The sequence below is a fragment of the Eleutherodactylus coqui genome, chromosome 11 (genome assembly GCF_035609145.1).
Source record: "Eleutherodactylus coqui strain aEleCoq1 chromosome 11, aEleCoq1.hap1, whole genome shotgun sequence".
Lineage (NCBI taxonomy): Eukaryota > Metazoa > Chordata > Amphibia > Anura > Eleutherodactylidae > Eleutherodactylus > Eleutherodactylus coqui.
In genome coordinates this window covers 101,046,784-101,074,616 of record NC_089847.1, presented here as the reverse complement: position 1 = coordinate 101,074,616, position 27,833 = coordinate 101,046,784, and the positions used below count along the sequence as shown (strand labels likewise).

General features: G+C 45.5%; 1 protein-coding gene across 3 annotated transcripts in view; it reads left to right on the top strand.

Moving 5' to 3' along the window:
* Positions 1-27,833, top strand: part of RAB3IL1 (RAB3A interacting protein like 1) — a 43,517-nt gene that overhangs the window by 6,894 nt on the left and 8,790 nt on the right. The window contains exons 3-10 of one of the 3 annotated variants that reach the window (XM_066583162.1): positions 476-571; positions 13,884-13,961; positions 14,051-14,260; positions 21,628-21,756; positions 21,973-22,085; positions 22,361-22,384; positions 26,982-27,081; positions 27,391-27,457. In XM_066583162.1, the coding sequence (XP_066439259.1) occupies positions 476-571; positions 13,884-13,961; positions 14,051-14,260; positions 21,628-21,756; positions 21,973-22,085; positions 22,361-22,384; positions 26,982-27,081; positions 27,391-27,457 (817 nt within the window). Of the gene's footprint in view, positions 1-475; positions 572-13,883; positions 13,962-14,050; positions 14,261-21,627; positions 21,757-21,972; positions 22,086-22,360; positions 22,385-26,981; positions 27,082-27,390; positions 27,458-27,833 lie in introns of those variants that run through there. The other 2 variants (XM_066583163.1, XM_066583164.1) reach the window with 2 other exon arrangements.

Genomic DNA, 27,833 nt, shown 5'->3' with positions numbered 1-27,833 from the left:
ACTGAACAAGTCACTGCTCAATCAACAACAATCCCACTTAGAACCTCATGCATGCAACTTACACCGAAACAGATCACACATGACTCACCAGCATTCTGAGAGATAAATGGCAAAATGACCAGCAGCTTCTAGTAAGAAGGGCTGGTATTTATGAGCACAAGACTGATGGTGATTGGCTGGCTGGAGAACTCCACACCATCAGTTAGCCAAATCAACCACACCTGCAGCAGTGAACTACAGGTCCTTCCCGTTTTGAAAAACTTTTGGCATCTGAGCTTCTCACTACCCATCAAAGTAGGTACAAAACCAACCAAAATAAGGTCCCCTCTCTCCAGGGACCCATTTAATAAATGCATAGGCTATGCAAACATCTGTTAGGGATGTCCATGAAGACGTCTGAATATTGTTTTATTCATGTATTTTAAATATCTATTGTACTACAATTTTTTAATTTTTTTTTTTGCTTTTATTACAGGAGCTAAAGCTGAGGGATGAGGAGTGTGAGAGATTGTCGAAAGTTCGAGAGCAGCTGGAACAGGAGCTGGAGGAACTGACTGCTAGTCTATTTGAGGTACAGCTGGATAACTTACTAATTGTTTAGACAGGTTGGAGCAATAAGTGACTACAAAAAGACTCAATATGGCTAGTATCAGGCGAACATATAAAACACGTCTGTAATATGGATCTGTATTGAGAATGTGTTTCAAACAGCATTACATCCATATGCAATTTTTCATCCATTTTCGTCTCCATATTTTTATTGTTTTCTATTGGGGCAAATACTGATCCCTTTTGCCCAATAGGAAAGAATACAAATACGGAAAAAAATGCACAAAAAGTAGATACAGCCATCTGATTAGCCCCACACATTTATATTAGCTCCATATTATGGTCCTCTCAACACGAACCTAATACAATGCAAAAACACGTTCGCGTGAAAGCGGCCTATGGAAGACATGGCTCATCTAATAATCCATTGAGTTCAGTGGGAACAGTGTAATGCCTCATTTTACCTGTGGGGGTGCTGCAGAGAATTTAAACACTTAATTAAGGGACTTCCATACATAGTTAATTGTTGCAAACCCGGCCCAATAAATAGACATAGCTGTGAATATTTCCTCCTGTGTACCTGGGAAAACAACTGATACTTTAGCATGCTCCTTCATTCCATTCCATACATGACTTCTGCACCTCCTGCTTTGCATCTGAATCTCATATTTTCTCAGAATTTGAAGAACTAGAAGTCGTTTTTTCACTTTTTCTCAACTGCAGTTATGAGGATCTATATTCTAAAGCGATATTAATTTAGTTCTTTCACCACTTTGCAGTGATATTATACCTCTGTACAGCATATTTTAAGGAACTGGCACAATGTGAAAATATTATTTGATAAATAAGGATTAGAGATGAGCGAACACCAAAATGCTCGGGTGCTCGTTATTCGGAACGAACTTCCCGGGATGCTCGAGGGTTCGTTTCGAACAACGAACCCCATTGAAGTCAATGGGCGACCAGAACATTTTTGTATTTCGCCGATGCTCGCTAAGGTTTTCATGTGTGAAAATCTGGGCAATTCAACAAAGTGATGGGAACGACACAGAAACGGATAGCGCAGGCGAGGGGCTACATGTTGGGCTGCATCTCAAGTTCCCAGGTCCCACTATTAAGCCACAATACCGGCAAGAGTGGGCCCCCCCCCTCCCAACAACTTTTACTTCTGAAAAGCCCTCATTAGCATGGCATACCTTTGCTAAGCACCACACTACCTCCAACAAAGCACAATCACTGCCTGCATGACACTCCACTGACACTTCTCCTGGGTTACATGCTGCCCAACCGCCCCCCCTCCCCCCCCACAGCGCACACCAAAGTGTCCCTGGGCAGCCTTCAGCTGCCCTCATGCCACACCACGCTCATGTCTATTTAGAATTGCGTCTGCCATGACGAGGGACCGCAGGCACACACTGCAGAGGTTGGCACGGCTAGGCAGCGACCCTCTTTAAAAGTGGCGGGGCGATAGCCCACAATGCTGTACAGAAGCAATGAGAAATAGAATCCTGTGCCACCGCCATCAGGAGCTGCACACGTGGGCATAGCAATGGGGAACCTATGTGCCACACACTATTCATTCTGTCAAGGTGTCTGCATGCCCCAGTCAGACCGGGCTTTTTAATTCATAGACACAGGCAGGTACAACTCCCTATTGTGAAGTCCCTGTCGACCCACAGCATGGATGGCTCCCTGGAACCCACCGGCGGTACACAGAAATATCCCATTGCATTGCCCAACACAGCTGAGGTAGTAATGTCGTGCTTAATGCAGGTGGGCTTCGGCCCACACTGCATGCCCCAGTCTGACTGGGGTTCTTTATAAGTGTACAGATGTAGTAAAAACTCCGTGTGCACCTACAGCATGGGTGGGTGCCAGGAAGCCACCGGCGGTACATAGAAATATCCCATTGCATTGCCCAACACAGCTGAGGTAGTAATGTTGTGCTTAACCCTTTCCAATCCAATTTGTATATGGTTTTCCTAGGGGGCTTACTCTTTTTCTGCCGTTATACAACGTCGCTATATGCTGGCTAAAGCCAGTACTGCATGAGCTGACACGTAGGATAGGCTCCGACAGCAGAGAGGCTGGCAATATACAGTAAGAGAACCCCGACGGACGTCTACCAACAACGGAGCTGTACAGCCTTAAACCCTAATGTCTTCACAGGTCACACAGTGGACTGGAAAGGGTTAATGCAGGTGGGTTTCGGCCCACACTGCATGCCCCAGTCAGACTGGGGTTCTTTACAAGTGGACACATGTAGGTTAAACTCCCTGTGGACCCACTGCCTGGGTGGGTGCCAGGAAGCCACCGGCGGTACATAGAAATATCCCATTGCATTGCCCAACACAGCTGAGGTAGTAATGTCGTGCGTAATACAGGTGGGCTTCGGCCCACACTGCATGCCCCAGTCAGACGGGTTCTTTAGAAGTGTACAGATGTATTAAAAACTCAGTGTGCACCTACAGCATGGGTGGCTCCCTGGAACCCACCGGCGGTACATAAAAATATCCCATTGCATTGCCCAACACAGCTGAGGTAGTAATGTCGTGCTTAATGCAGGTGGGCTTCGGCCCACACTGCATGCCCCAGTCAGACTGGGGTTCTTTACAAGTGGACACATGTAGGTTAAACTCCCTGTGGACCCACTGCCTGGGTGGGTGCCAGGAAGCCACCGGCGGTACATAGAAATATCCCATTGCATTGCCCAACACAGCTGAGGTAGTAATGTCGTGCGTAATACAGGTGGGCTTCGGCCCACACTGCATGCCCCAATCAGACGGGTTCTTTAGAAGTGTACAGATGTATTAAAAACTCAGTGTGCACCTACAGCATGGGTGGCTCCCTGGAACCCACCGGCGGTACATAAAAATATCCCATTGCATTGCCCAACACAGCTGAGGTAACGTCAGCTGTAATGCAGGTGGGCTAAAAATTAATTTGATTACACTGTAGGCGAGGGCCCACAAAAATTGCTGTATCAACAGTACTAATGTACATCCCAAAAATTGGCCATGGCCAGCCAAGAGGGCAGGTGAAACCCATTAATCGCTTTGGTTAATGTGGCTTAAGTGGTAACTAGGCCTGGAGGCAGCCCAGTGTAACGAAAAATTGGTTCAAGTTAAAGTTCCAATGCTTTTAAGCGCATTGAAACTTATAAAAATTGTTCTGAAAAATTATTTGAGTGAGCCTTGTGGCCCTAAGAAAAATTGCCCGTTCAGCGTGATTACGTGAGGTTTCAGGAGGAGGAGCAGGAGGAGGAGGAGGAGGAATATTAGACACAGATTGATGAAGCAGAAATGTCCCCGTTTTGGATGGTGAGAGAGAACGTAGCTTCCATCCGCGGGTGCAGCCTACGTATTGCTTACGTATCGCTGCTGTCCGCTGGTGGAGAACAGAAGTCTGGGGAAATCCAGCCTTTGTTCATCTTGATGAGTGTTAGCCTGTCGGCACTGTCGGTTGACAAGCGGCTACGCTTATCTGTGATGATTCCCCCAGCCGCACTAAACACCCTCTCCGACAAGACGCTAGCCGCAGGACAAGCAAGCACCTCCAGGGCATACAGCGCGAGTTCAGGCCACGTGTCCAGCTTCGACACCCAGTAGTTGTAGGGGGCAGAGGCGTCACCACGGATGGTCGTGCGATCCGCTACGTACTCCCTCACCATCCTTTTACAGTGCTCCCGCCGACTCAGCCGTGACTGGGGAGCGGTGACACAGTCTTGGTGGGGAGCCATAAAGCTGGCCAGGCCCTTAAAGACTGTTGCACTGCCTGGGATGTACATGCTGCTCGATCTACGCACATCCCCTGCTACCTTGCCCTCGGTACTGCGCCTTCTGCCACTAGCGCTGTCGGCTGGGAATTTTACCATCAGCTTGTCCGCAAGGGTCCTGTGGTATAGCAACACTCTCGAACCCCTTTCCTCTTCGGGAATCAGAGTGGGCAGGTTCTCCTTATACCGTGGATCGAGCAGTGTGTACACCCAGTAATCCGTCGTGGCCAGAATGCGTGCAACGCGAGGGTCACGAGAAAGGCATCCTAACATGAAGTCAGCCATGTGTGCCAGGGTACCTGTACGCAACACATGGCTGTCTTCACTAGGAAGATCACTTTCAGGATCCTCCTCCTCCTCCTCCTCCTCCTCCTCCTCAGGCCATACACGCTGAAAGGATGACAGGCAATCAGCCGGTGTACCGTCAGCAGCGGCCCAAGCTGTCTCTTCCCCCTCCTCCTCATCCTCCTCATGCTCCTCCTCCTCCTCCTGTACGCGCTGAGAAATAGACAGGAGGGTGCCCTGACTATCCAGCGGCATACTGTCTTCCCCCGCCCCCGTTTCCGAGCGCAAAGCAGCTGCCTTTATGGTTTGCAGGGAATTTCTCAAGATGCATAGCAGAGGAATGGTGACGCTAATGATTGTAGCATCGCCGCTCACCACCTGGGTAGACTCCTCAAAATTACCAAGGACATGGCAGATGTCTGCCAACCAGGCCCACTCTTCTGAAAGGAATTGAGGAGGCTGACTCCCACTGCGCCGCCCATGTTGGAGTTGGTATTCGACTATAGCTCTACGTTGTTCATAGAGCCTGGCCAACATGTGGAGCGTAGAGTTCCACCGTGTGGGCACGTCGCACAGCAGTCGGTGCACTGGCAGCTTAAAGTGATGTTGCAGGGTGCGCAGGGTGGCAGCGTCCGTGTGGGACTTGCGGAAATGTGCGCAGAGCCGGCGCGCCTTAACGAGCAGGTCTGACAAGCGTGGGTAGCTTTTCAGAAAGCGCTGAACCACCAAATTAAAGACGTGGGCCAGGCATGGCACGTGCGTGAGGCTGCCGAGCTGCAGAGCCGCCACCAGGTTACGGCCGTTGTCACACACGACCATGCCCGGTTGGAGGCTCAGCGGCGCAAGCCAGCGGTCGGTCTGCTCTGTCAGACCCTGCAGCAGTTCGTGGGCCGTGTGCCTCTTATCGCCTAAGCTGAGTAGTTTCAGCACGGCCTGCTGACGCTTGCCCACCGCTGTGCTGCCACACCGCGCGACACCGACTGCTGGCGACATGCTGCTGCTAACACATCTTGATTGCGAGACAGAGGAGGAGGAGGAGGAGGAGGAGGAGGAGGGTGCTTTAGTGGAGGAAGCATACACCTCCGCAGATACCAGCACCGAGCTGGGGCCCGCAATTCTGGGGGTGGGTAGGACGTGAGCGGTCCCAGGCTCTGACTCTGTCCCAGCCTCCACTAAATTCACCCAATGTGCCGTCAGGGAGATGTAGTGGCCCTGCCCGCCTGTGCTTGTCCACGTGTCCGTAGTTAAGTGGACCGTGGCAGTAACCGCGTTGGTGAGGGCGCGTACAATGTTGCGGGAGACGTGGTCGTGCAGGGCTGGGACGGCACATCGGGAAAAGTAGTGGCGACTGGGAACTGAGTAGCGCGGGGCCGCCGCCTCCATGATACTTTTGAAGGACTCCGTTTCCACAACCCTATACGGCAGCATCTCAAGGCTGATGAATTTTGCGATGCGGACGGTTAACGTTTGAGCGTGCGGGTGCGTGGCGGCGTACTTGCGCTTGCGCTCGAACACTTGCGCAAGCGACGGCTGGACGGTGCGCTGAACTACACTGCTGGATGGGGCCGAGGACAGCGGAGATGAGGGTGTGGGTGCAGGCCATGAGGCGGTAGTGCCTGTGTCCTGAGAGGGGGGTTGCATCTCAGTGGCAGGTTGGGGCACAGGGGGAGAGGCAGGGGTGCAAACCGGAGGCGCTGAACGGCCTTCGTCCCACCTTGTGGGGTGCTTGGCCATCATATGCCTGCGCATGGTGGTGGTGGTGAGGCTGTTGGTGTTGGCTCCCCGGCTGAGCTTTGCGCAACAAAGGTTGCACACCACTGTTCGTCGGTCGTCAGGCGTCTCTGTGAAAAACTGCCAGACCTTAGAGCACCTCGGCCTCTGCAGGGTGGCATGGCGCGAGGGGGCGCTTTGGGAAACACTTGGTGGATTATTCGGTCTGGCCCTGCCTCTACCCCTGGCCCTGGCCACCGCACTGCCTCTTGCAACCTGCCCTGCTGGTGCCCTTGACTCCCCCTCTGAAGACCTGTCCTCCTGAGTAAGCGTTGCACACCAGGTGGGGTCAGTCACCACATCGTCCTGCTGCTCTTCCTCCGAATCCTCTGTGCGCTGCTCCCTCGGACTTACTGCCCTTACTACTACCTCACTGCAAGACAACTGTGTCTGATCGTCATCGTCCTCCTCACCCACAGAAAGTTGTTGAGACAGTTGGCGGAAGTCCCCAGCCTCATCCCCCGGACCCCGTGAACTTTCGAATGGTTGGGCATCAGTGACTATAAACTCCTCTGGTGGGAGAGGAACCGCTGCTGCCCAATCTGAGCAGGGGCCCGAGAACAGTTCCTGGGAGTGTTCCCGCTCCTGAGCAGGTGTCATTGTAGTGGAGTGAGGAGGCTGGGAGGAAGGAGGAGCAGCAGACAGAGGATTCGGATTTGCAGCAGTGGACGGCGCAGAACTGCGTGTTGACGATAGGTTGCTCGAAGCACTTTCTGCCATCCAGGACAGGACCTGCTCACACTGCTCATTTTCTAATAACCGTCTCCCGCGTGGACCCATTAATTGGGCGATGAATGTGGGGACGCCAGAAACGTGCCTCTCTCCTAATCGCGCAGCAGTCGGCTGCGACACACCGGGATCAGGAGCTCGGCCTGTGCCCACACCCTGACTTGGCCCTCCGCGTCCTCGGCCGCGTCCACGTCCTCTAGGCCTACCCCTACCCCTCAGCATGCTGTATTACCAGTGATTTGATTTCACAGGCAGGAAATAAATTGGCGCAAGACTGCAGGCCAAATATAATTTTTTCCCTTTTTGGAAAACGAAAGGCCCCACTGAATAATCTAAGTTTAATAACTGTGCTGTGTCCCTGCTAATGTGTCACAGAACGTGAGGGTAGCAGAGTTATTATAACTCTGGCAGAGCAGGTATTTTTTTCCCAATTAAGGAAAGCAAATGGCGAAGCCAGCAGTAAAGCGTAGCTGGGTGCGTCTGATTTAGCAATGTTGTTCACGCAGCTCACACGTGTCCACCGCCCGTAAGGACGGACAGAGGCTGGACAAATAGATTTGTTTTCAGTTTTTTCCCACCAAAAGGCAGCACTGCGTATATTCAATGAACATGAGAAGTTTAATAACTGTGCTGTGTCCCTGCTAATGTGTCACTGAACGTGAGGGTAGCAGAGTTATTATAACTCTGGCAGAGCAGGTATTTTTTTTCCCAATTAAGGAAAGCAAATGGCGAAGCCAGCAGTAAAGCGTAGCTGGGTGCGTCTGATTTAGCAATGTTGTTCACGCAGCTCACACGTGTCCACCGCCCGTAAGGACGGACAGAGGCTGGACAAATAGATTTGTTTTCAGTTTTTTCCCACCAAAAGGCAGCACTGCGTATATTCAATGAACATGAGAAGTTTAATAACTGTGCTGTGTCCCTGCTAATGTGTCACTGAACGTGAGGGTAGCAGAGTTATTATAACTCTGGCAGAGCAGGTATTTTTTTTCCCAATTAAGGAAAGCAAATGGCGAAGCCAGCAGTAAAGCGTAGCTGGGTGCGTCTGATTTAGCAATGTTGTTCACGCAGCTCACACGTGTCCACCGCCCGTAAGGACGGACAGAGGCTGGACAAATAGATTTGTTTTCAGTTTTTTCCCACCAAAAGGCAGCACTGCGTATATTCAATGAACATGAGAAGTTTAATAACTGTGCTGTGTCCCTGCTAATGTGTCACTGAACGTGAGGGTAGCAGAGTTATTATAACTCTGGCAGAGCAGGTATTTTTTTTCCCAATTAAGGAAAGCAAATGGCGAAGCCAGCAGTAAAGCGTAGCTGGGTGCGTCTGATTTAGCAATGTTGTTCACGCAGCTCACACGTGTCCACCGCCCGTAAGGACGGACAGAGGCTGGACAAATAGATTTGTTTTCAGTTTTTTCCCACCAAAAGGCAGCACTGCGTATATTCAATGAACATGAGAAGTTTAATAACTGTGCTGTGTCCCTGCTAATGTGTCACTGAACGTGAGGGTAGCAGAGTTATTATAACTCTGGCAGAGCAGGTATTTTTTTTCCCAATTAAGGAAAGCAAATGGCGAAGCCAGCAGTAAAGCGTAGCTGGGTGCGTCTGATTTAGCAATGTTGTTCACGCAGCTCACACGTGTCCACCGCCCGTAAGGACGGACAGAGGCTGGACAAATAGATTTGTTTTCAGTTTTTTCCCACCAAAAGGCAGCACTGCGTATATTCAATTGAACATGAGAAGTTTAATAACTGTGCTGTGTCCCTGCTAATGTGTCACTGAACGTGAGGGTAGCAGAGTTATTATAACTCTGGCAGAGCAGGTATTTTTTTTCCCAATTAAGGAAAGCAAATGGCGAAGCCAGCAGTAAAGCGTAGCTGGGTGCGTCTGATTTAGCAATGTTGTTCACGCAGCTCACACGTGTCCACCGCCCGTAAGGACGGACAGAGGCTGGACAAATAGATTTGTTTTCAGTTTTTTCCCACCAAAAGGCAGCACTGCGTATATTCAATGAACATGAGAAGTTTAATAACTGTGCTGTGTCCCTGCTAATGTGTCACTGAACGTGAGGGTAGCAGAGTTATTATAACTCTGGCAGAGCAGGTATTTTTTTTCCCAATTAAGGAAAGCAAATGGCGAAGCCAGCAGTAAAGCGTAGCTGGGTGCGTCTGATTTAGCAATGTTGTTCACGCAGCTCACACGTGTCCACCGCCCGTAAGGACGGACAGAGGCTGGACAAATAGATTTGTTTTCACTTGTTTTTCCACCAAAAGGCAGCACTGCGTATATTCTATGAATAATAACTGTGTTGTGGCCCTGCCTATACAATTCTTTCCCTGCAGTATCAATGGAGGGTGGAATGCTCTGCAGAGGCGATTTTGAGAAGCCCAAAAAAAATGCAGCACAGCTAACAGCAGCCTGGACAGTACTGCACACGGATAAATATGGCCCTAGAAAGGACCGTTGAGGTTCTTGAAGACTACACTCACTCCTAACACTCTCCCTGCCTATGCAGCACTTCTGTCCCTAATGCCAGGTGCAACGCTCTGCAGAGCCGATTTTGAGAAAAAAAAAAATGCCACTGCTAACAGCAGCCAACACACAGCTATCAGTGGCCCTAATAAGGACCTTTGGGGGGTCTTGAAGCCTACACTAACTACCAATTCTTTCCCTACAGCAGCTCCGGTATAAACAGCACTGTCCCTCATCTAACTCACACCGCATCTGAGGCGAACCGCGGGAGGGGCCGACTTTTATATTAGGCGAACACCTGATCTCGCCAGCCACTCACAGCAGGGGGGTGGTATAGGGCTTAAACGTTGCAGGGGGAAGTTGTAATGCCTTCCCTGTGTTTCAATTGGCCAGAAAAGCGCGCTAACGTCTCAGGGAAGTAAGTGAAAGTAACCAGAACACCGCATGGTGTTCGTTACGAATAACGAACATCCCGAACACCCTAATATTCGCACGAATATCAAGCTCGGACGAACGCGTTCGCTCATCTCTAATAAGGATCCAAAATGGAGAACCTCCCTAACTACTACAATGGGAATTACAGCAACGTTCATTTCCAAAAGTTGGCAGATTTCTAGCACATAATGTTGCATCCAGTTTCACATCTATTTATGAAGCAAATCCACAAAATCAAATAGTCCACTGTGTCTTGCTCAACAAAGGGGCAGAGAGTTAAAAAGCTGAAGTGCCATGAGCCAAAATGATACCAAACATTTTCCCACATTAAATCGACTAATACGTTGTATAAAGTTAAACAAAAAATGTGTATAAATGTGCCAAACATATCAGCTAGCATCTGCCACTATGATACATTTGGTGCACTTTTTAGACTGGCTTAAAAGGGTTGTCCAGTTGTAAACTATTGATACTTTGTCGTGCCAGAGTGCTGGTGCTTTGAGATGATTTCTGCAGGAGGTAGACAGCTCTGTTCCTACTGCAGTGGCCAGGCTTAGTATTACAGGCCAGTCACTTCAATGGGAAATTTGCCTGCAATACCAGGCCTGGCCACTGCAGTGGGAACGGAGCTGTCTGCTTCCTGCAGAAATCAGATTAGTACACAAGCACTCTGCCCCTTCAAAGAGCTGATCGGTGGGGCTCTTTAGTAGAAGACTCCCACCTGTCTGCTACGGGTGGCATATCCTGCAGGTAGGTCATCATTAATTTACAACTAGACAACCCTTTTAAAGCTTAGATGTCTAACTAATAGGATTAGTAAATCTGCCCCATTGTTTTTTAAGATGATATACTAGATGAGAACTTTTTCCCTATCCATTGAGTTGGTAATAAATGTTAGCTCTGTGGGTGCCCCGCCGCTTCCACCCTCCCTTATCAATGTGCTCAGCAGAATCAGTCAGCCCCATGGACTGGACTGCTGTGCTTTACCACTACTCCATTACATTCCTTGCTGCTGTTGTATGACTTGGAGGGATAGAAAACTGTGGTCTCCCATTCTATTGATTGATGGGGTCCCAGTAATTGGATCCCTCCCAGATTTAACGCTTATCATCTATCCACTGGATAGGTGATAAATGTTTTAGGCCAGAATACACCGCCGGGTGCTGTAAAAATACATGAACAGGCGCACAAATCTAACATTTGTGCACCCATACAGATGGCACGGGCCCTGGTGCATACACGCCTAGCTTGCAATGTCATTGGGCCTCCCCTCCCTTCCCCTCGCTGGCTCACTTCCTCTCTCCTCCCGTCCGGCTGTGTACAATGGGAGGGGGCGGAGCTAAGTTCCGGCCCCTTGTCTGCAGCCAGCAATAAGAGGGAGTGGGGTGGAGCTTAGCTCTGCCCTGTTCCACCCCCTCCTATTGCAAACAGCTGGAGAGGAGGAGAGAAGAGGGAGGGAATTTAGCAGTCACACTGCTAAACTCCCCCCCACCTCCCTTCTCCGGCAACTGTCACAGGCTTCCATAGGAGCTCATGCAGCAGCCAACGTATTCCGTCCCAAAAGATAGTTCCAGGACTATCTCTGCAGGCCTCCGTGAGAGCGCATGGCGCTATATTGGCCCGGCCAGGCGCTTTCACACTGCGGGAATATGGCCATGTGATCTGATGCTTTGGAATCCAATGCATCAGATCGTAGCATATACCGGCCAGCCATGAAAACGGCAGCCTATATATGCTCGTGTGAAGGAGGCTTAAGCATTATTGATCACATCATTGCATCATACAACTGTGTGTTGGGTGCCTTTACATGTGCAGCTAAGAACCGCATGGTAAAAACGCACACCATTTACTGCTAATTGCTGCAGCTTCATGCCAAATATTTAGTAGGTGAAGCACATAAAAACCTTGGGGGTAACATTTTAAGACTGGCTTTTCAAACGCTAGTCTTATTTCCAACAGTGCACAATGCACTTATGAAGATGCGCACACCTCTTTATATGTTTTATGCGCATCTTGGCTCCTCTTTGCGCCTACACAGAAATGTACGCCAGATCCAACCTAGTGTACATTACTGGTATAATCTTGCACACAGATGAGGGTAAACAGGATGGACTAATGGAATTAGGTGAACGTGACGCCAGTGTCTGACTTAAAAAAATCTTGGCAGAGAAATAAGACTAACACACATATTTGAATAAATATTTACTGTTAAGCGTCGCAGTCTGCAAGAATATTAAACAGTAGAACTTGCATATACACAGTTTAAACCTTGATACATGGATAAACAAGCCCTGGGGAGGCAACTATAGAGAGACTGATGAGGACTGCAAACAAAACCCCTATGAACCCGACTAACAGTAATTTGCCAGCCTACAACATGAGCTAAAAATTCTCCAGTACTCACTCTGTGGGACTATCTGGAGGATCTCTGCAGCCTGTGATTTTCTGTCTATGTTGGCTGTTTGGTGAAAGCAGGGATGGAAGGCACAGCCTGGAAGGATTTCAGGTCTTGAAGACAAGCCCATGCTTCTCTCAGCGTAGTGGGTGATTGATCAGCTGCACACAGGGTTTCTTGAAGCTAAAAGTAACCTTCTCTAATTACAGGATAAGGGGAGGGAAGCCAGTGAGATGGCTTCACCTGGTTGCCAACATTCTCCCCCTTCTTCTAAATAAATCCCTTTCTCACTCTCTCTCCACACTGACCAGTTCCTCGCCTATCAACACTTTTAGACTTATCAACTGCACCACAGATTAGGGGAACAGGAAATTCTCCTGTTTGGTCCAATCAGGTAACTGGTTTCAGCTTGGCTGCGGTTAGCTCCAACCCTCGACCAATAAGGGAGCTTCTTTCTTCTGGGTCACTTGATATGCAGGTTCTTTGTGCTACATACAGAAAGTTTTCCCCAGGTCCCTCAGCCATTGTTTTACAGTGAAATAATTTGGCTAAATTAACTATTTAGTTCCCTATCCTGACTTCATCTTCTTATTAAATGAAAACGTACATAACTACCCTTTGCTAAATGAGCTTGTAGTTGGGACAGTTTTCTCTTGACCTGCAATTAAGTACTTTTACTGTAGTGTCACACTTCAGGTCACTACACCTTCAGCTTTTGATTGGCAGTCATTACATGTATAATAATAATAATTTGTATTTGTATAGTGCCAACTTATTCCGCAGCGCTTGTACACAATGTGTGTACATGTATACATTTATATGGACATATGAAACATGTTGATAAGCAGACCTGATAGAAAAAAAAACTAATGTTATTTTTAGAATCTATGACCCCAAAATACCCCAAAAAGTTTTAACATCTCAGGGCTCCCACACACTTGCGTTTGCGCTTTTTGTTAATGCGATTATCAATGGGTCTTTCTAATGTTAAAAACACGATGCAATACACCAAAAACGCAAGTTGCGCTGCGTTGCGTTTTTAACATTAGAAAGTCCCGTTGACAATCGCGTTAACAAAAAAAAACAAACAAACGCAAGTGTGTGGGAGCCCCTAGTCATCAAAAATTGTGTTCCCTAGTGTTATCATTAACTATCATGTGACCTCTTGCAAACTATAAAATTTAGCTTGTTGATGGTGGTGATACTTAGGATATAGTTCACCTAATAATACAGGATAACATTATGGTATTTGGTATTAGACTTGTGCCTATAATCCATGTTGTATTGAAGCCAGCGGCTGCTCTACTCTTCTGAGACCTGAGAGCTAAGGCAGTATTAAATCATTTGGGGTATGAAGGAAGCCTCAAAGTTACTTTATACATTTTAGCATTGCCCATATCCATATGTTTTCAAAAAAAGAGAGATCCTGCCATGCATCATAGTGAACGTTTATTTCCATATTCTCTCTTTGCAGGAAGCTCATAAAATGGTGCATGATGCTAATATCAAACAGGCTACATCTGAGAAGCAGCTCCGGGAGGCCCATGGGAAGGTAACTGCAGATGGAATCTCTGCCCATATATTATTCACTTTGTAGTTTTTTCCCTTTTTGCTATTTTTATGCTCATATTGTCTTGTCAGATTGACATGCTACAGGCTGAAGTCACAGCCCTGAAAACTCTTGTTATCACTTCCACTCCATCTTCTCCAAACCGTGATCTGCACCCTCAACTCCAAAGCCCCTCGAAGAATGCACTACGCAAGGGCCATGCGCGGAACAAGAGTGCAGGCTGCGCAGCTGTCATGCCACTTGCTCCACCTCCCCAGCCAATCAGCACAGAGGCCAAAGAGGTGAGCTAAAATATACCAAGAGAGTGCATGGCTTGTGGTGGGATCATATATAGCATATTCGACTACAAGCAAAGAAAAATAACAATAGTAGTGATAATTGATTTTTGTAAATGGACAAAATGATTGTTTTCATCTGCAAGTGTATGGACTAGGGATGTTGGTAGACCCTACGGGCATCTGGCAATAGAATGGGCAGAAGACCCAGGAAACATGCAACTGGTGCCAGCTGCTAACAGTAACATGGGAGATGACTGTGTGTATCAGGACCTAGTGGGACACATTATTATGTATATAACAATGGAGTACTTATAGGCATATAGATTTTGCTATTGCACCTTGACCCTGGTATCCCCTCTACTACATAAGAGGAAGACAGCAGTATATGTGGTGACAGGCGGTGGGCTTAATAAGTACATATTTTCAGTTGAAGCTAGGAACTTCAAGATATGGCGCTGGATTGACCCACCTTCAAAAAGCCTTTTTCTAGTTAAAGGAGTCTACATTATATCTTCTTTTTACCTCTTGGCTGAGGTAGATACATTCTATGCAGGTACCTGCACAGAGAATTGCACTTATAGTGCTATATCCTGAATAAGGTGTATCCAATAAAAGCAATATTGTGAAACCCCTTTAATGGAAGGGGCTGTCCAAATGTAAACTATTAGTGGCCTGTCCTTAGGACAGGCCATCAATACTAGATAGGTGACAGTCTGCCACCCAGGATATTTACTGATCAGCTGTTTGCTGGCCTGCTGTACTCATGCAGTGAGCTGATTTTTGCAGTAAGCAGACAGCTTTGTTCTCACTACAGTGGCCCAACTTGGTATTAAACATAAAATTTCCATTCACTTTAATGGGAACTTTGTCTGTAATATCAAACTTGGCCACTGAAGTGGGATTGAAGCTGTCTGCTTCCAGCAGAAATCAGCTCACTGCATGAATGCACCAGCCCAGCAAACAGCTGATCAGCGGGGATCCTGGAAGCAGACCTTCACTGCTATACTATACATGGCCTATCTTGAGCATAGGTGACCAAAAGTTTACAACAGGGCAACTCTTTTAAACATCCAATGGGATATTGCTATTGTGATTACTGAGTCTTTGCCGTTATATAGTTATTTGCTCCGGTGCTATAATTTGACGTCAATCTTTGCAGTATCCTAGTTTCATGCTTTATGAAAAGATGAAAATCACCCATTGTGACTGCTTGGTCAGTCGGTCAGACAAATATACTGCAAATCTCTATTTTCTACAAATTCTGGTAACTCTTTCTCTCCATTCTGTGTTATGTTGACCAATATGTGTTTCCAGCTTCGTTAATACAAGTGCTGTGCGTCATGTATTATCACCCTCTCCAGGAATTATTACCCACTTGTTTAGGCTTGTCCTGCATTGCTGTAACTTTCTATTCAAGGGACACTAAACCTAATGTTTATCTTATGGTCACTCGTCATGCGGCAGACAATATTGGATCATTTCCTAAAATATCAATCAATTCATGCTAGGGGGCAGGCGTATAATGGTTTTACTGACAAAGTTCAGAAATATGTGCCCCTTGCTTTAGAAGTAAAGGGAGTCTATCAGCATGTTTTCACAGCCCTCTCTGAGGGCAGCACACAGTAGTGACAGTCACTCTGATTACAGTGATATGTCTGCTGTGTGCATCTGTGCAGTAGTTTGGGAGAAACTTGCATTTTAATAGTAGCAACCACATGCAGAACTAGTGAGATGCAAATAGCCCGCCCATCTGGCTCTCCAACCAATGATTGACAGCTGTCTTTCTGACTGCTGTCTATTACAGTGCATAATCAGTGGCAGGAGGGCGGGATGGGTGGAACTAGTGGCTACTCCTGAATTTTGAGGACTACTTCCTGTAGTCCTCTGTGTGGCTGCCACTAATAAAATGTAAATTTCTCCAAAACTACTACACAGATACACACAGCAAACATATCACTGTAATCATCATGACTGTCACTATGTCTGGCTTTGCATTGCATTCCAAGTCATTGTTACAAGGCTTGTATAAAGTGTCTAACTTTGGCTTCTAGGAATGCTACAATATTGTGTCCAAATGGTTGTCTTAGGAAGATCAGTGATCTCCATGAGTCTCGTTCCTAAAACCTCCAGCAATCAGCTGGCATTGCAGTGGGAAGTTTTGTCCGGTCACACATTTCCAGTTAGTTGTAAGGAACATGTAGCATTACAGAAAATGTAGCATGAATGGGTGGCCTTCAGAGATGAGCGAACGTACTCATTTTCGAGTAACTGCCTACTCAGGCGAAAAGATTCGGGGGGCCGCGGGGTGGAGCGGAGGGTAGCAGGGGGGGACAGGGCGGAGCTCTCTCTCGCCCCCCCTGCAACCCCTCCGCTCACCCGGTGCCCCCCAAATCTTTTTGCCCAATTAGGCAGTTATTCGAAAAAAGCTATACTCGTTCGAGTCATTGCTATAAACGAGCACGGTCGCTTATCTCTAGTGGCCATGTAACAAGCATAGATATGTCTCTCCACTCTGGCTAATAGATAGGATTTAGACAAGGCTTGCCTTCATGGTAGACAATCCTTAGTGTCTTTGGCCAACGTTAGAAACTTGCAGATATTCAGGTCATAATTTAGTTTACGTCTCTTCAGTATTTTCCTTCTTTTTCTTTTTACTTTCCCATCTTCACCTTTGAGTATTTCTTCAGTTCTTTCTCTGTGTTGTTGTATGTCTTACCTGTCTTGTATCTTCTTCCTTTCCTTCCTCTTATCTCTCAGTTTTCTGCAGTACCATCTCTTCTTTCATTGCTTCTTTGTATTGTCCCGGGGAAGGTTGTCCATTTAACCTACGAGCCGGGATGGCCTCTCTCTGATGACTCCTCCTCTACTTCTTCCCGCCAGGTACTGTCCCTTGTATATGAAGTCAGTATCTATGGGTACTTATAGTAACAATTTAGACATTGTTATCCCCTTATTGGGATATTTGTCTTTATGGAAGGTCCAAATAAAATACCGGGACATCGGTGACTGATAACTTTGTGTTTAATTGACAATTGTGTTTCACATCGCTGCACTGTATTTATCGGAGGATTTAGACTGCTTGTATTGTTGGCTTGTTTCTCCAAGTAAGAGATCTATAGTACAAATACAATTATAATCTTCTTCCGTTTCAATATCTATTATTAGTGTTTTATAGAGGAACTTTTATTATCAATATTGGAACAAGGGAAAAACATTGAGTTGCATTATATGAATATATTGACATATCAGCCCATTGCCCATTCCATTTTTTTTGCCAGTGACATTGGGATTCCAGCAGAAAGGTTTCTCTTCTGCGTTGTTTTTCCTTCTTTTCCCCTTTAGGAGTTAAATAGGTTGTTTGGGATTAGAAAAAGGGGTCTGCTGTTTTTCAAGAAACAGCTCCCAGCCTGTCTGGGATATTTCTAGTATTTACTTGAATGGGGATGAGCTGTATTACCGGACACGGCACGTGGATAGATGTGGCACTGTTCCTAGAGAAAAGCAGACCTCTTTCTTTTTTTAATTCCGGACAACCCATTTAATTTTAATTTGGATTACTTTTGAAGTATAAGCACTTCTGACAACTTTGTGAAACTTTATTAGCACTTTTTTTACTTACTGCTTTGTCAAACCAATAGGAAAATAAATGAGTTTACTCTTCGGAAAGCTCCCGATGGACTGTTGACCAGCTCGGGTTATGTTTTGCATTGAGCACATTGATTTGCCATAGAGGTGCCAACAGTTGGCTGATGTGATCAGTTCCCTGCCCTTGTCTTGTTGATTGCTCTTTTACAACGTGACCTCTCAATTGGATTACAGTTTTTCTTCTGTACTGTTACTCTCCAGAATTGTGTGACTCTGACTCATGTGAATAGCCCGATACAACTTGAGTCACTGGGAACACGAGACGTTCTATATGTGTAGAACATGATTTTCTAGGCTTTTTACCTTTAATAGTGTGGTTTTATCTGGAGAGATATTACAGTCTATGACAACTCAAGGTTGGATTTCCATCGACATTTGTAATAAGACCACTTAAGGTTTTGCAAATCTTATTTCTGCTTCTTAGATATCTAGCATGATTAAAGGAGACATCCAGGACTTTCCTACTGATGACCTATCCTCGGGATAAATCATCAATAGTTGATCGAAGGGGACGTTTGCTGCTCAAGATTCCTACCAATCAGACGGTCCTGCTGTCATTGTGGACACAACTGGAAGCAGACGGCTCTGTCTGTAGTATACCTATAAGCAAAGCTAGCCCTATAAAAAATATGGCGCACTCCTAAGCGTCCATTCACATGGACATATGCCGTCCTGGCTTCCAGCGTAAAAACACAATGAATACACATGTAGCATGAATATACACTGCGTTTTTTTAACGCTCCCATAGACTTGAATGTGGTTTTGGTCCTTATTACAGACCAAAATAGAACATGCTGCAACTTTTTCCATGCGTGTCGAAAAACGCAAATAGAAACCAGTGGTGGTCTATGCTGTCCGTAATAAGTATGGATGCAAAATATGCCTGTGTGAATAAGCCCTAAATAGGAAAACTGAACAAAACTTAATTTGTAAGGTGAAAGCCAGACAACTTGTCGAAAAAGGTTAAAATCACTTAACAACACATCCAAACAGAAGACATCCTAACCCCTACAATATTAGGATACTATAGGACAACAACAATAACCAGATAATTTGAATAAGATGGTGCCAGTGATTACAGGTGGACTACTAAGTAGTTCAGATCCCACAATACTATATGAGCATAACCATGTAACAAGGCAGAAAAGCTATAAACAAGCAACGGAGAGAATTAACTAAAATTATCAGAAAAAATTAATGAAAAAAACAAATACCGTAATTAGATCAGAATACACTCATCCATGGTATTGTGCTGACAAATCCCCATAGGTATTGCTCCGCCATAAGTAGCTTGTTTTTCATGTGGGGCATTTTCAGCACAATACCATGGATGGGAATATTCTGATCCAATGATTTATTTTTCCATTCATTATTTCTGAAGGGAGTAGCAGTCTTACAGACTGAGGGAGAAGTTGAGTTAGTTAGTGAGTGAGTGACAGAGACTACTGATATCGGTCCAGTTGGGGAGCATGGAGGAGGCCGGGCGATGGTCTGATGCTCATCCTGGGCCCAGCCTGCCTAGGGGGCCTTGGTGCTATTGAGTGCTGAGTGAGACAAGCCGCTACACAGCGAGAAGAGGACAATAAGAGTGAGTGTTTACCGGTAGAGAGTGAGAGAGAGAGTCACCGGGAGTGGAATCACACAGATAACTTGGACTGTGGATTGTACAGGATACCTCGAGAATCCTCCCTATTGCACCACTCCAATTTGTTGTATCTGTATTAAGTCTGTTTATGTGGATTGGACTCTACTAAGTTGCAGTAAACGGATATTACCGACCATTCCCGGTTTCGTTCAGAAAGTTTCCTCTGTGTGTGCACTATTTATTACAATGTCAAGATTCAACGCAGAGGATGGAATGGTGTCGTCACGAGTGACAAGAAGATTACAGATAAGCTCCGGTTACATTTTTCCTGTGACCTCCCCCAGCAGTAGCTTGTACGGGTCCCGAGCTACCCCCAAGGGAGGAGATGGTAGTGCCACCGTGATAGGGCCCTTATCTAGCCCACCATCTCCTCGCCTGTGGACCCATCCTTGGATGTTGCACTGTCTTAATAGGCTGCACAAAAGTGAATGAGCTAACTCTGACGCCATTCACTTGTTCCAATGATAAATGGGCTTGTCTGAAAGCACCTTTAGGGCTCGTTCAAATGAGTGTGCTTTTCATGCTCTAATAGCATTGCAAAAAAATCGCACAAAGCTTGGGAGAAAATAGCGTGAATGGGTGATTTCCAGCTATTAGGTCTCAAGCTTAATTAGCAGTGAAATTGCCCGTTCACATGATCGGTAGCTGCATGTTATCCAGTTCCCATTGGGTCTATGGAAACTCCTGCGCAGCACGCACCAAAGATAGGTCAGGTCCTATCTTATCCCGCAGCAAGGAGCTTAGATGCGAGCTTCGCACACACATGTTCTATCTGTGTTAGGTGCTTTTTGCGCGTCTAAAATTCCTTCATGTGAACGTTTCTATAGGAAACCATTGGTTCTATGAGACGCAATCTTTTCACGCGCCTATACTGCGCTAAGACCACGCTCGTGTGAATGAGCTGACTTAGTAGTCCATCTGTAATCATGTCTGGTACCATCTTATTCAGATTATTGTATTTGGGTATTGTTGTTGACCTACAGTATACTCTGATATTATAGGGGTGCTCGGGTGGAGCGGGGGTGAGCAGCGGGGGGTAGTGGGGGGGAGAGTGAGAGGGATCTCTCTCTCCCCCCACCACACCCCCGCTCACCTCTGCCACCCGCCGCTCACCCTCGCTGCCCCCCCCCCCCCCCCGAGCACGCTGGGACCAGTAAGCAGTTACTCGAGTAGTATACTGCACTAAGACCACGCTCGTGTGAATGAGCTGACTTAGTAGTCCATCTGTAATCATGTCTGGTACCATCTTATTCAGATTATTGTATTTGGGTATTGTTGTTGACCTACAGTATACTCTAATATTATAAAGGTGCTCGGGTGGAGCGGGGGTGAGCAGCGGGGGGTAGTGGGGGGGGGGGGGGAGAGTGAGAGAGATATCTCTCTCCCCCCTCCCGCCGCCCACCCTCGCTGCCCCCCCTGAGCGCACTCGGACCAGTAAGCAGTTACTCAACATGAGCAATGCTTGCTCGAGTAACTGCTGTTTCTGAGCGAGCTCACTCATCTCTAGTTAGGATGTCTTACATTTTTTTAAAAACTACATTTTGTGTGCCTTTCTGTGTACAAATAAAGTTTTTTGCCCATTTTTCCTATCTGTGAGTGTATTGTATTTTTGTGGGTCTGCTCTGCTTATGAGCACGGTATTTGATCTTCGGACACAATGTAGCTGCACACCTCATTTTATATCATTTTTGTGGTGCCCATCCCATTGTACTTTATATGTTGGAGCTCTGTCTGTAGTACAGTGGCCCGAATTGGTACTGCAGGCGCACCCCCTATTGAATTCAATGAGAGCTGTTCCTGCATTACCAAACTTGACCACTGCACTATGGACAGAGCTGTCTGCTTCCATCTCTGTCTGCCATGACAGCTGGCCCAATAACAGCTAATTAGCCAGGATCCTGAGCAGCGAACACCTGCCGATCAACTCTTGATTACCTATCCTGTGGCTAGGTCATCAGTAGTAAAATTCTGGAAAAAAATTATTTAAAAACGCACTCTGTTTCCTGTGATCACATACAGTACAATATATTAGCAAAATAGGCCTGTTATGGACATTACAGAATATGATGTTCTGCTTCAGGTGGACACCATTTTATACTCTGAATTTATGGAATGGAAGGAGAACCCGACGCTTGACAAATGCTGCCCCTTTTTGTGCCGTATCTACCAAGAGGATATTAAACCATGCCTGGACTTTGCAAAAAAGGAGGTGAGGGGAAGTTTTTAGACCCAATATCATACTTGACTCGTAGGTACATGGAACAACATTTCAGTCTTCCCTTCATAAATGGACACCTAGTGGCCAAACCTCTTGCTTGGCTTGATGCCCCAAGCAATATAATCAGTGTATGGTTTGTCCATTTATATTAGTGTGAAAATGTTCTTGAGATAGAAGTGATGCATTTTATGTTTTGCCTTTTCCCAGTTGTCAGAGCAGGTTCTCGTTGCCGTAGAAGATAACACTTTATCAGTAGAACCTGTGACGCAGCCGACTCTACCCGTGGTGAAGGCATCAGCTGTGGAACGTGGAGGCCCTAGGTAAATGCTTCTTGACTAGATAGACAAATCATAAGATCTAAGTAATGCTTAGATGAAGCTCAAGTCCCCAAGGTTCCTACCTAGCATGCGCCATTTATAATACTCTTGTCTTATATGCCGAAGAGGTCTTTGCACCATCTTGGTCTCATAAACTATGGTCCTGGTGCAACTGCTACCTCAACACCCCTAGAGTTACGCCCCGAGTCCATTATAGTTGAATCATGTAGTCTACTGCTGACCATTGCCATATTTTTCTTTCTGTTTTTTCCTTTCAGTGGGAGTCGGGTGGAGGTTTTAATGTAAGTTCAGAAAGGAAACCTTTATTAATCTGATGAGCTGTGTTAATCAAAGAATGGCTTTTCTGATTGCTTCTAATCCAGTAACTAATAGGGTGCATTTACTTTGTGGGAGTTCTGGCTGCAAGACTAATTTGTACTTTTCTCTATGCACTCTGACAGTTTACATGCATGCTTCTGGCATTAGGGCGATCTTCTAATACTATGAGTGCATTGGTAACCTTAATCTGGGACAGGTATGCCTATTGCCCCCTTGAATGTGTTATTCTGAAACACTGCAACATTTTGGAATAAACACATTTCAAAGTTTGACTCAGAACGGAACTCCGAGTCAAACAAGTGGGCCATGCTGGCCTATGTCTACCTGCAGCATGTAGACCGGCAGCTCTTTCCCTATACATAAAAGGGGTGAGACTGGTCAGTCAACATTCTGGAAGCGGGGATAGACCAGTAAGATCCATCTCTTGGACTCGGAGGTCCGTTCTGAGTTAAACTTCAAACTGTTTATATTCTGAAATGGTGCAGCATTTTAGAATGATATACACATGGGGCCAATGAGCATATCTGTCTTGGGTTCGTGCGTGATTTAAACAGCATGAACCCAGTGAGAGGTTCCCTTTGCTGCTGGGAAAAACTTGAGGGAATTAGGACATGGAAGTCCTAAAGTGCCTACTACTTGGCCCAATAATTGGGCAAAAACATTCAAATGAGTGTTCATTTGCCTGATTGTCAGGCCATGTAAAAGGACAAGCAATTAGTGAGTGTAAGCGGGAAGATGTGCAGCCGACCAATGACAGTTCTATAGGGATGAACAATCGTTTGCTCCCTACTAGAGCCTCACTCAACCCATGTAAAGGTTGGTAGATGGGCAGTCATTTAGTTAATCAGCGCTCATCTACTTAAGCAAATTGCTCCATCCAAGAACCCTAAGAGATGGAGGGCCCTGGCCAGTTGCCCATTTAGCCTTCCCTATGATACAGATCCAGTTGCTGCACAGAACAAACTCTAGTCTTATATCAGCTTTTTGTAGACTTCAGTAAAAAAAACTTTTTGCTGATGATTAAGATCGATAACTCCTCAAATTCTTGATTAATTCATTCTATAGAGGCAAGGGAATGGTAACTGTATGGGTGCCCGTACATGGTGCTCATGTGTTTTACCACTAATTGCTGGGTGGTGCTTGTACCGATGACTGCAAAAAATGGCAAATACAGGTGCAGCCCATCAAATATTTCATGAAGATCTAGCAGTCCCGATAGACGTTTGGTTGCCAGTATATCCCACCATACACAGATTAAATAATTGCTTTCCACTAGTCATGGAGAACATGTAACTGTACAAGTGTAATAATTATCATTTTGGTTTGGATACTTATGGGGGAAATGTATAAGATTGGCATTTCAAACAACGCATGCCTCTTCATATATTGGGTGCATCTCGGCTCATCTGTGCGCCTACACTGAAATTTATGCCAGCTAGGAGGTGGTGTAGCTTTCTGGTAAAATTTACACCAGTTTCTGACATAAATTATATAAAAATATGTCAATCCGGGGTGGCCACCCCCCCTTCCCCTGAGAAACCAGGCCTCTTTTGGGGTAAGTGACATGAAGGAGCCAAAGGCACAAACTTTTAGCACAAGTAAAACTTGCTCTAAATGTTGTGATTTTCGTAACACAAAGAAGCTGGCGTTAAAATTTTTTATAAATGTGTCCCATAGTGTTTAGTGCCAAGAGAGTTTCCTATAGGTTCCCTTCCTATTGGCATTAAATACGATGAACATAGGAGTGATCATCATAATCTGCTGTGAAAGCATGTCCAATAAATTTCACGACTGACTCATCGAATTTCGAATTGAAACAATCGCTTTGTTGTTCCAGACTAATTATTTACGCCACAACTATTTTAAAGTCTAAATAGGTCAAACATTCTGTGCTGATTAATGTCTTCATATATAGTTAACCCTTTCCAATCCACTGTCTGATGTCTAAAGACATTCTGATTGAAGGCTGTACAGCTCCGATGTCGGAAGACGTCCGGCAGGGTATTCTTACTGTATATTACTGGCCACTCTGTTGTCTGGGGCCTCTCCAGCATGTCACATACCGCAGTACTGGCTCTAGCCAGCAGATGGCGCCATTGTATAATGGCAGAAAGAGAAAGCCCCCTAGGAAACCCTGCATCCAAAATTGGATTGCAAAGGGTTAATATATAGTTATCGCAGTTAGAGCTCGTTTTTCTGACCCAGGACTCTAAATCCTGTGTCAAAAGTAGCACATTTTAATACACAATTTTTTTGCGCAAAAACGTTGTGATTTTTAGAATTTTATACCACACTTACCTCATTTTGAAAGAATTAGTGTGGCTTAGCCAAAGAACATGGCCCCCTGCAGTAATGTAATAGGCTATGTATTATCTAAACACACCAAATAACTTCCTGCTGTATGGGTGAGAGGTCCATATGTTAAAGTGAGAGGCATTTCCCCACCTTCATGACTTTACAATACATTTTCTGAGCTTTCCTACAATCTTGACTAACCATATTAAAGACTGCCTATAGTCTAAATTGCTCACCCATGCTGATGGTCTTCTATGTCTTTAAGCATAACTGTATGGCTACATGGCACAAACAGCTACACACTTACCTTGTGGTCCATGGAATAGTCATTCTACATAATATGGCCAGTTTTATCTATACCTCAGGCAATACTACAGTACTATGTATATTACCATATTGCTGACTTAGTTCCATAGTGTTCTAACTCCTGGTTTGCAAAATTTTCATGCCGGCACCTTGAATGCTTGTAGGGTCAAACATATCAGCACGGCACTCGGGTGATAATCACACCGTGTAGATACCATAAGAGTCAAGCTAAAGAAAGATGTGTCCGTACATTAGGCTTACATTATTAAGGGTTATTTCCAATGTTAACATAGTAGTTGGCTTGGAGTTAGAACACTATTCTAACCGCTTGAATTGTTACAGAACGAAACGTGTTCCAACTTTTGGTATTTACTATTTGATGTAATAAGTTCAATAAGGACGTTCTGAAAGAGATTTAAATCTGTAACTGAGGACTTGTATACAAAGGCACTCTTTATATGTGAGTTACACATCGTTACACAAGTGTTACCAGTAATGTTCTCTTCAGTAGAGCCTCTCCACATGCCCCGTGCCCTCTTGAAAAGTCTTTGCCGAGGTTCTTAATGTTTCACTTTTAGTTTATTGACTTTGGGTTTCTTACTGTTCAGCTTTGCAATTGGAGGAACATTTTCTATAATTCCTCATCTCGTTTTTATTGGATTCACAAAGCTGACCTTCTGGAATTCCGAACCCTCTTGTCTTGGACAAGTTTTTGTAGAGACTATCTGTTTGGTTTGTTTATACAGAACTTTTTGGCAAGATGCAAATTGGATCACGGTTTTGTAATTGTAAAAATCCTGAGACTTCAGCTGAACCCCAACATATTTCCATTTAGCCGTTGAGCATTGATGAGCATTCTGTATACAGCTAATGGGCTATGTATTTAAAATGTAATGCTCTTTCCAGCGTCCTCCTCCTGTACATTGCTATGCCCGGGTTCTTGGAACTTTTTTCAGTAATCTTCACTTTATGATTATCTTCGCACAAGAACTCTAGTATTGGCACTGACATCAAAGAATTTCAGTTCTGTTAGATGCAAACATCTGACCGTAAAATGACTTTTTCTAAATTGGACCTTATTTTGTGAGGAGGTAGAACACTATGGCTCAAACGATACGGTATGCTGGAGAGGTACAGCAAAATGAAATGATCAGTGTGCCTCATAGATATACAATCCGAGCTTACACAATACTGTCTCCTCGTAAGCAATGGGAGTAAGAACACAGTTGTCTTTTTAACAAAAAATTGGCCAAAAGTGGAGTTAGAACAGTATAGAATGAAGGCAGTGATATTATCCTGTACCCAGGTGCGTAACTAAAGGCTCAGGGGCCCTGATGCAAAAGGTGAGCTGCCCCCCCCCCTCCTCTATCTGTATCTGTACCAATACCCATACCTGAACCATGCTGTACAGAGGCATACCTTGAAGCTTCTGGGCCCCAATGCAAAACCTGTAACAGGGACCCCAACTATAATACTTTACTCATAGTACTGGGCTGCCTATATGGAGAAGAGAGGCTTTATGGGCCCCCTAAGGCTCCTGGGCCCGGGTGCAACCGCATCCCCTGCACCCTCTTTAGTTACGCCCCTGCCTGTACCTTGACATCAGAAACAGGTACAATATATATTTTTCACAATCATCAGTCGGTGGCTCCTTCTTCACCATGTATGTCACCTAGTTAGAAGAATTGGGACATCCATGGTTAGAGGCATTGGCATATTTAAAGACCACAGACCACAGGACAGACCGCAGAATTGGCATTGTAATGCTCAAATTTGTACTCTTGGAGGGTCAGCATTATCCATAAAATAAGACCACAGCTCAAACAACAAATATACATTAGGGACCACAATCAGAAATTCAGTTTTTATAGGAGTCCCCCTTAAGTTGCATGATCATCTCATTGCTTGACTTAACACCTATCTAGAATCTTACCTTTCCATTAACCCATTTAATTTTAGGAAATGTGCACTCAGTGGTTTGTCACGTTCATGCCGCCACCGCATTAAGCTGGGAGACTCTGGAAATTATTACTTCATCTCACCGTCCTGCCGGTACAGGGTAAGTGCTGAGTTACAGAAAAGTTACATTTCGATCCTTGTGTGCCAGAAGACTTTGCTTTTTAACTTTTATCCACATTTCCCTTGGTAAACACACACAGGTATGTTATTATATAGAGATTTATGAATTATCATCGGTTACCAAAAATGTTAAGACTCACCAATTCCTCCTGTCCCATGTGAATAGGTGTGTGGTGGTTTTAACCAGTTCCAGATGGGGGCTCCACTTTAATCTGTGCTATGGTGCCCCCTCTTCGTCTACGTATGCTACATTCTGGCTTCTCACATGTGCCCCCTTTTTCTCCTACAGATAACTGCAGTCTGCAATTTCTTCACTTACATCCGTTACATACAGCAAGGTCTGGTACGCCAGGACAGTAAGTGGCCTTCAATGCAGTTTGTATAATCTGTACATGAATATTATTACTAAAATAATGGGGAAAAACATGGGGAAATAGCACAAAGTAAAGAGAGTGGTGTGTGCATAGCAAGTGATAGTCGTTCACAAAAAATGTGAAATGTCCTCCAGCGCCATCGCTCCATCATTCACATGACCACTGCAATCAATCATTGACCTCAGTAGTGACACGTGCCTATTTGCCACATGACTACTGAGGGTAGTAATTGTCTGCAGAGGTGAATGATGGACATGACGTCATCGCTGCAGGACTCGTAGGGACCACTGGAGCTGCTGCACTGGGGCCAGTGGGCATATAACGAGTGAGCATAGGTTGTTTCTTTATTTTATGCTTC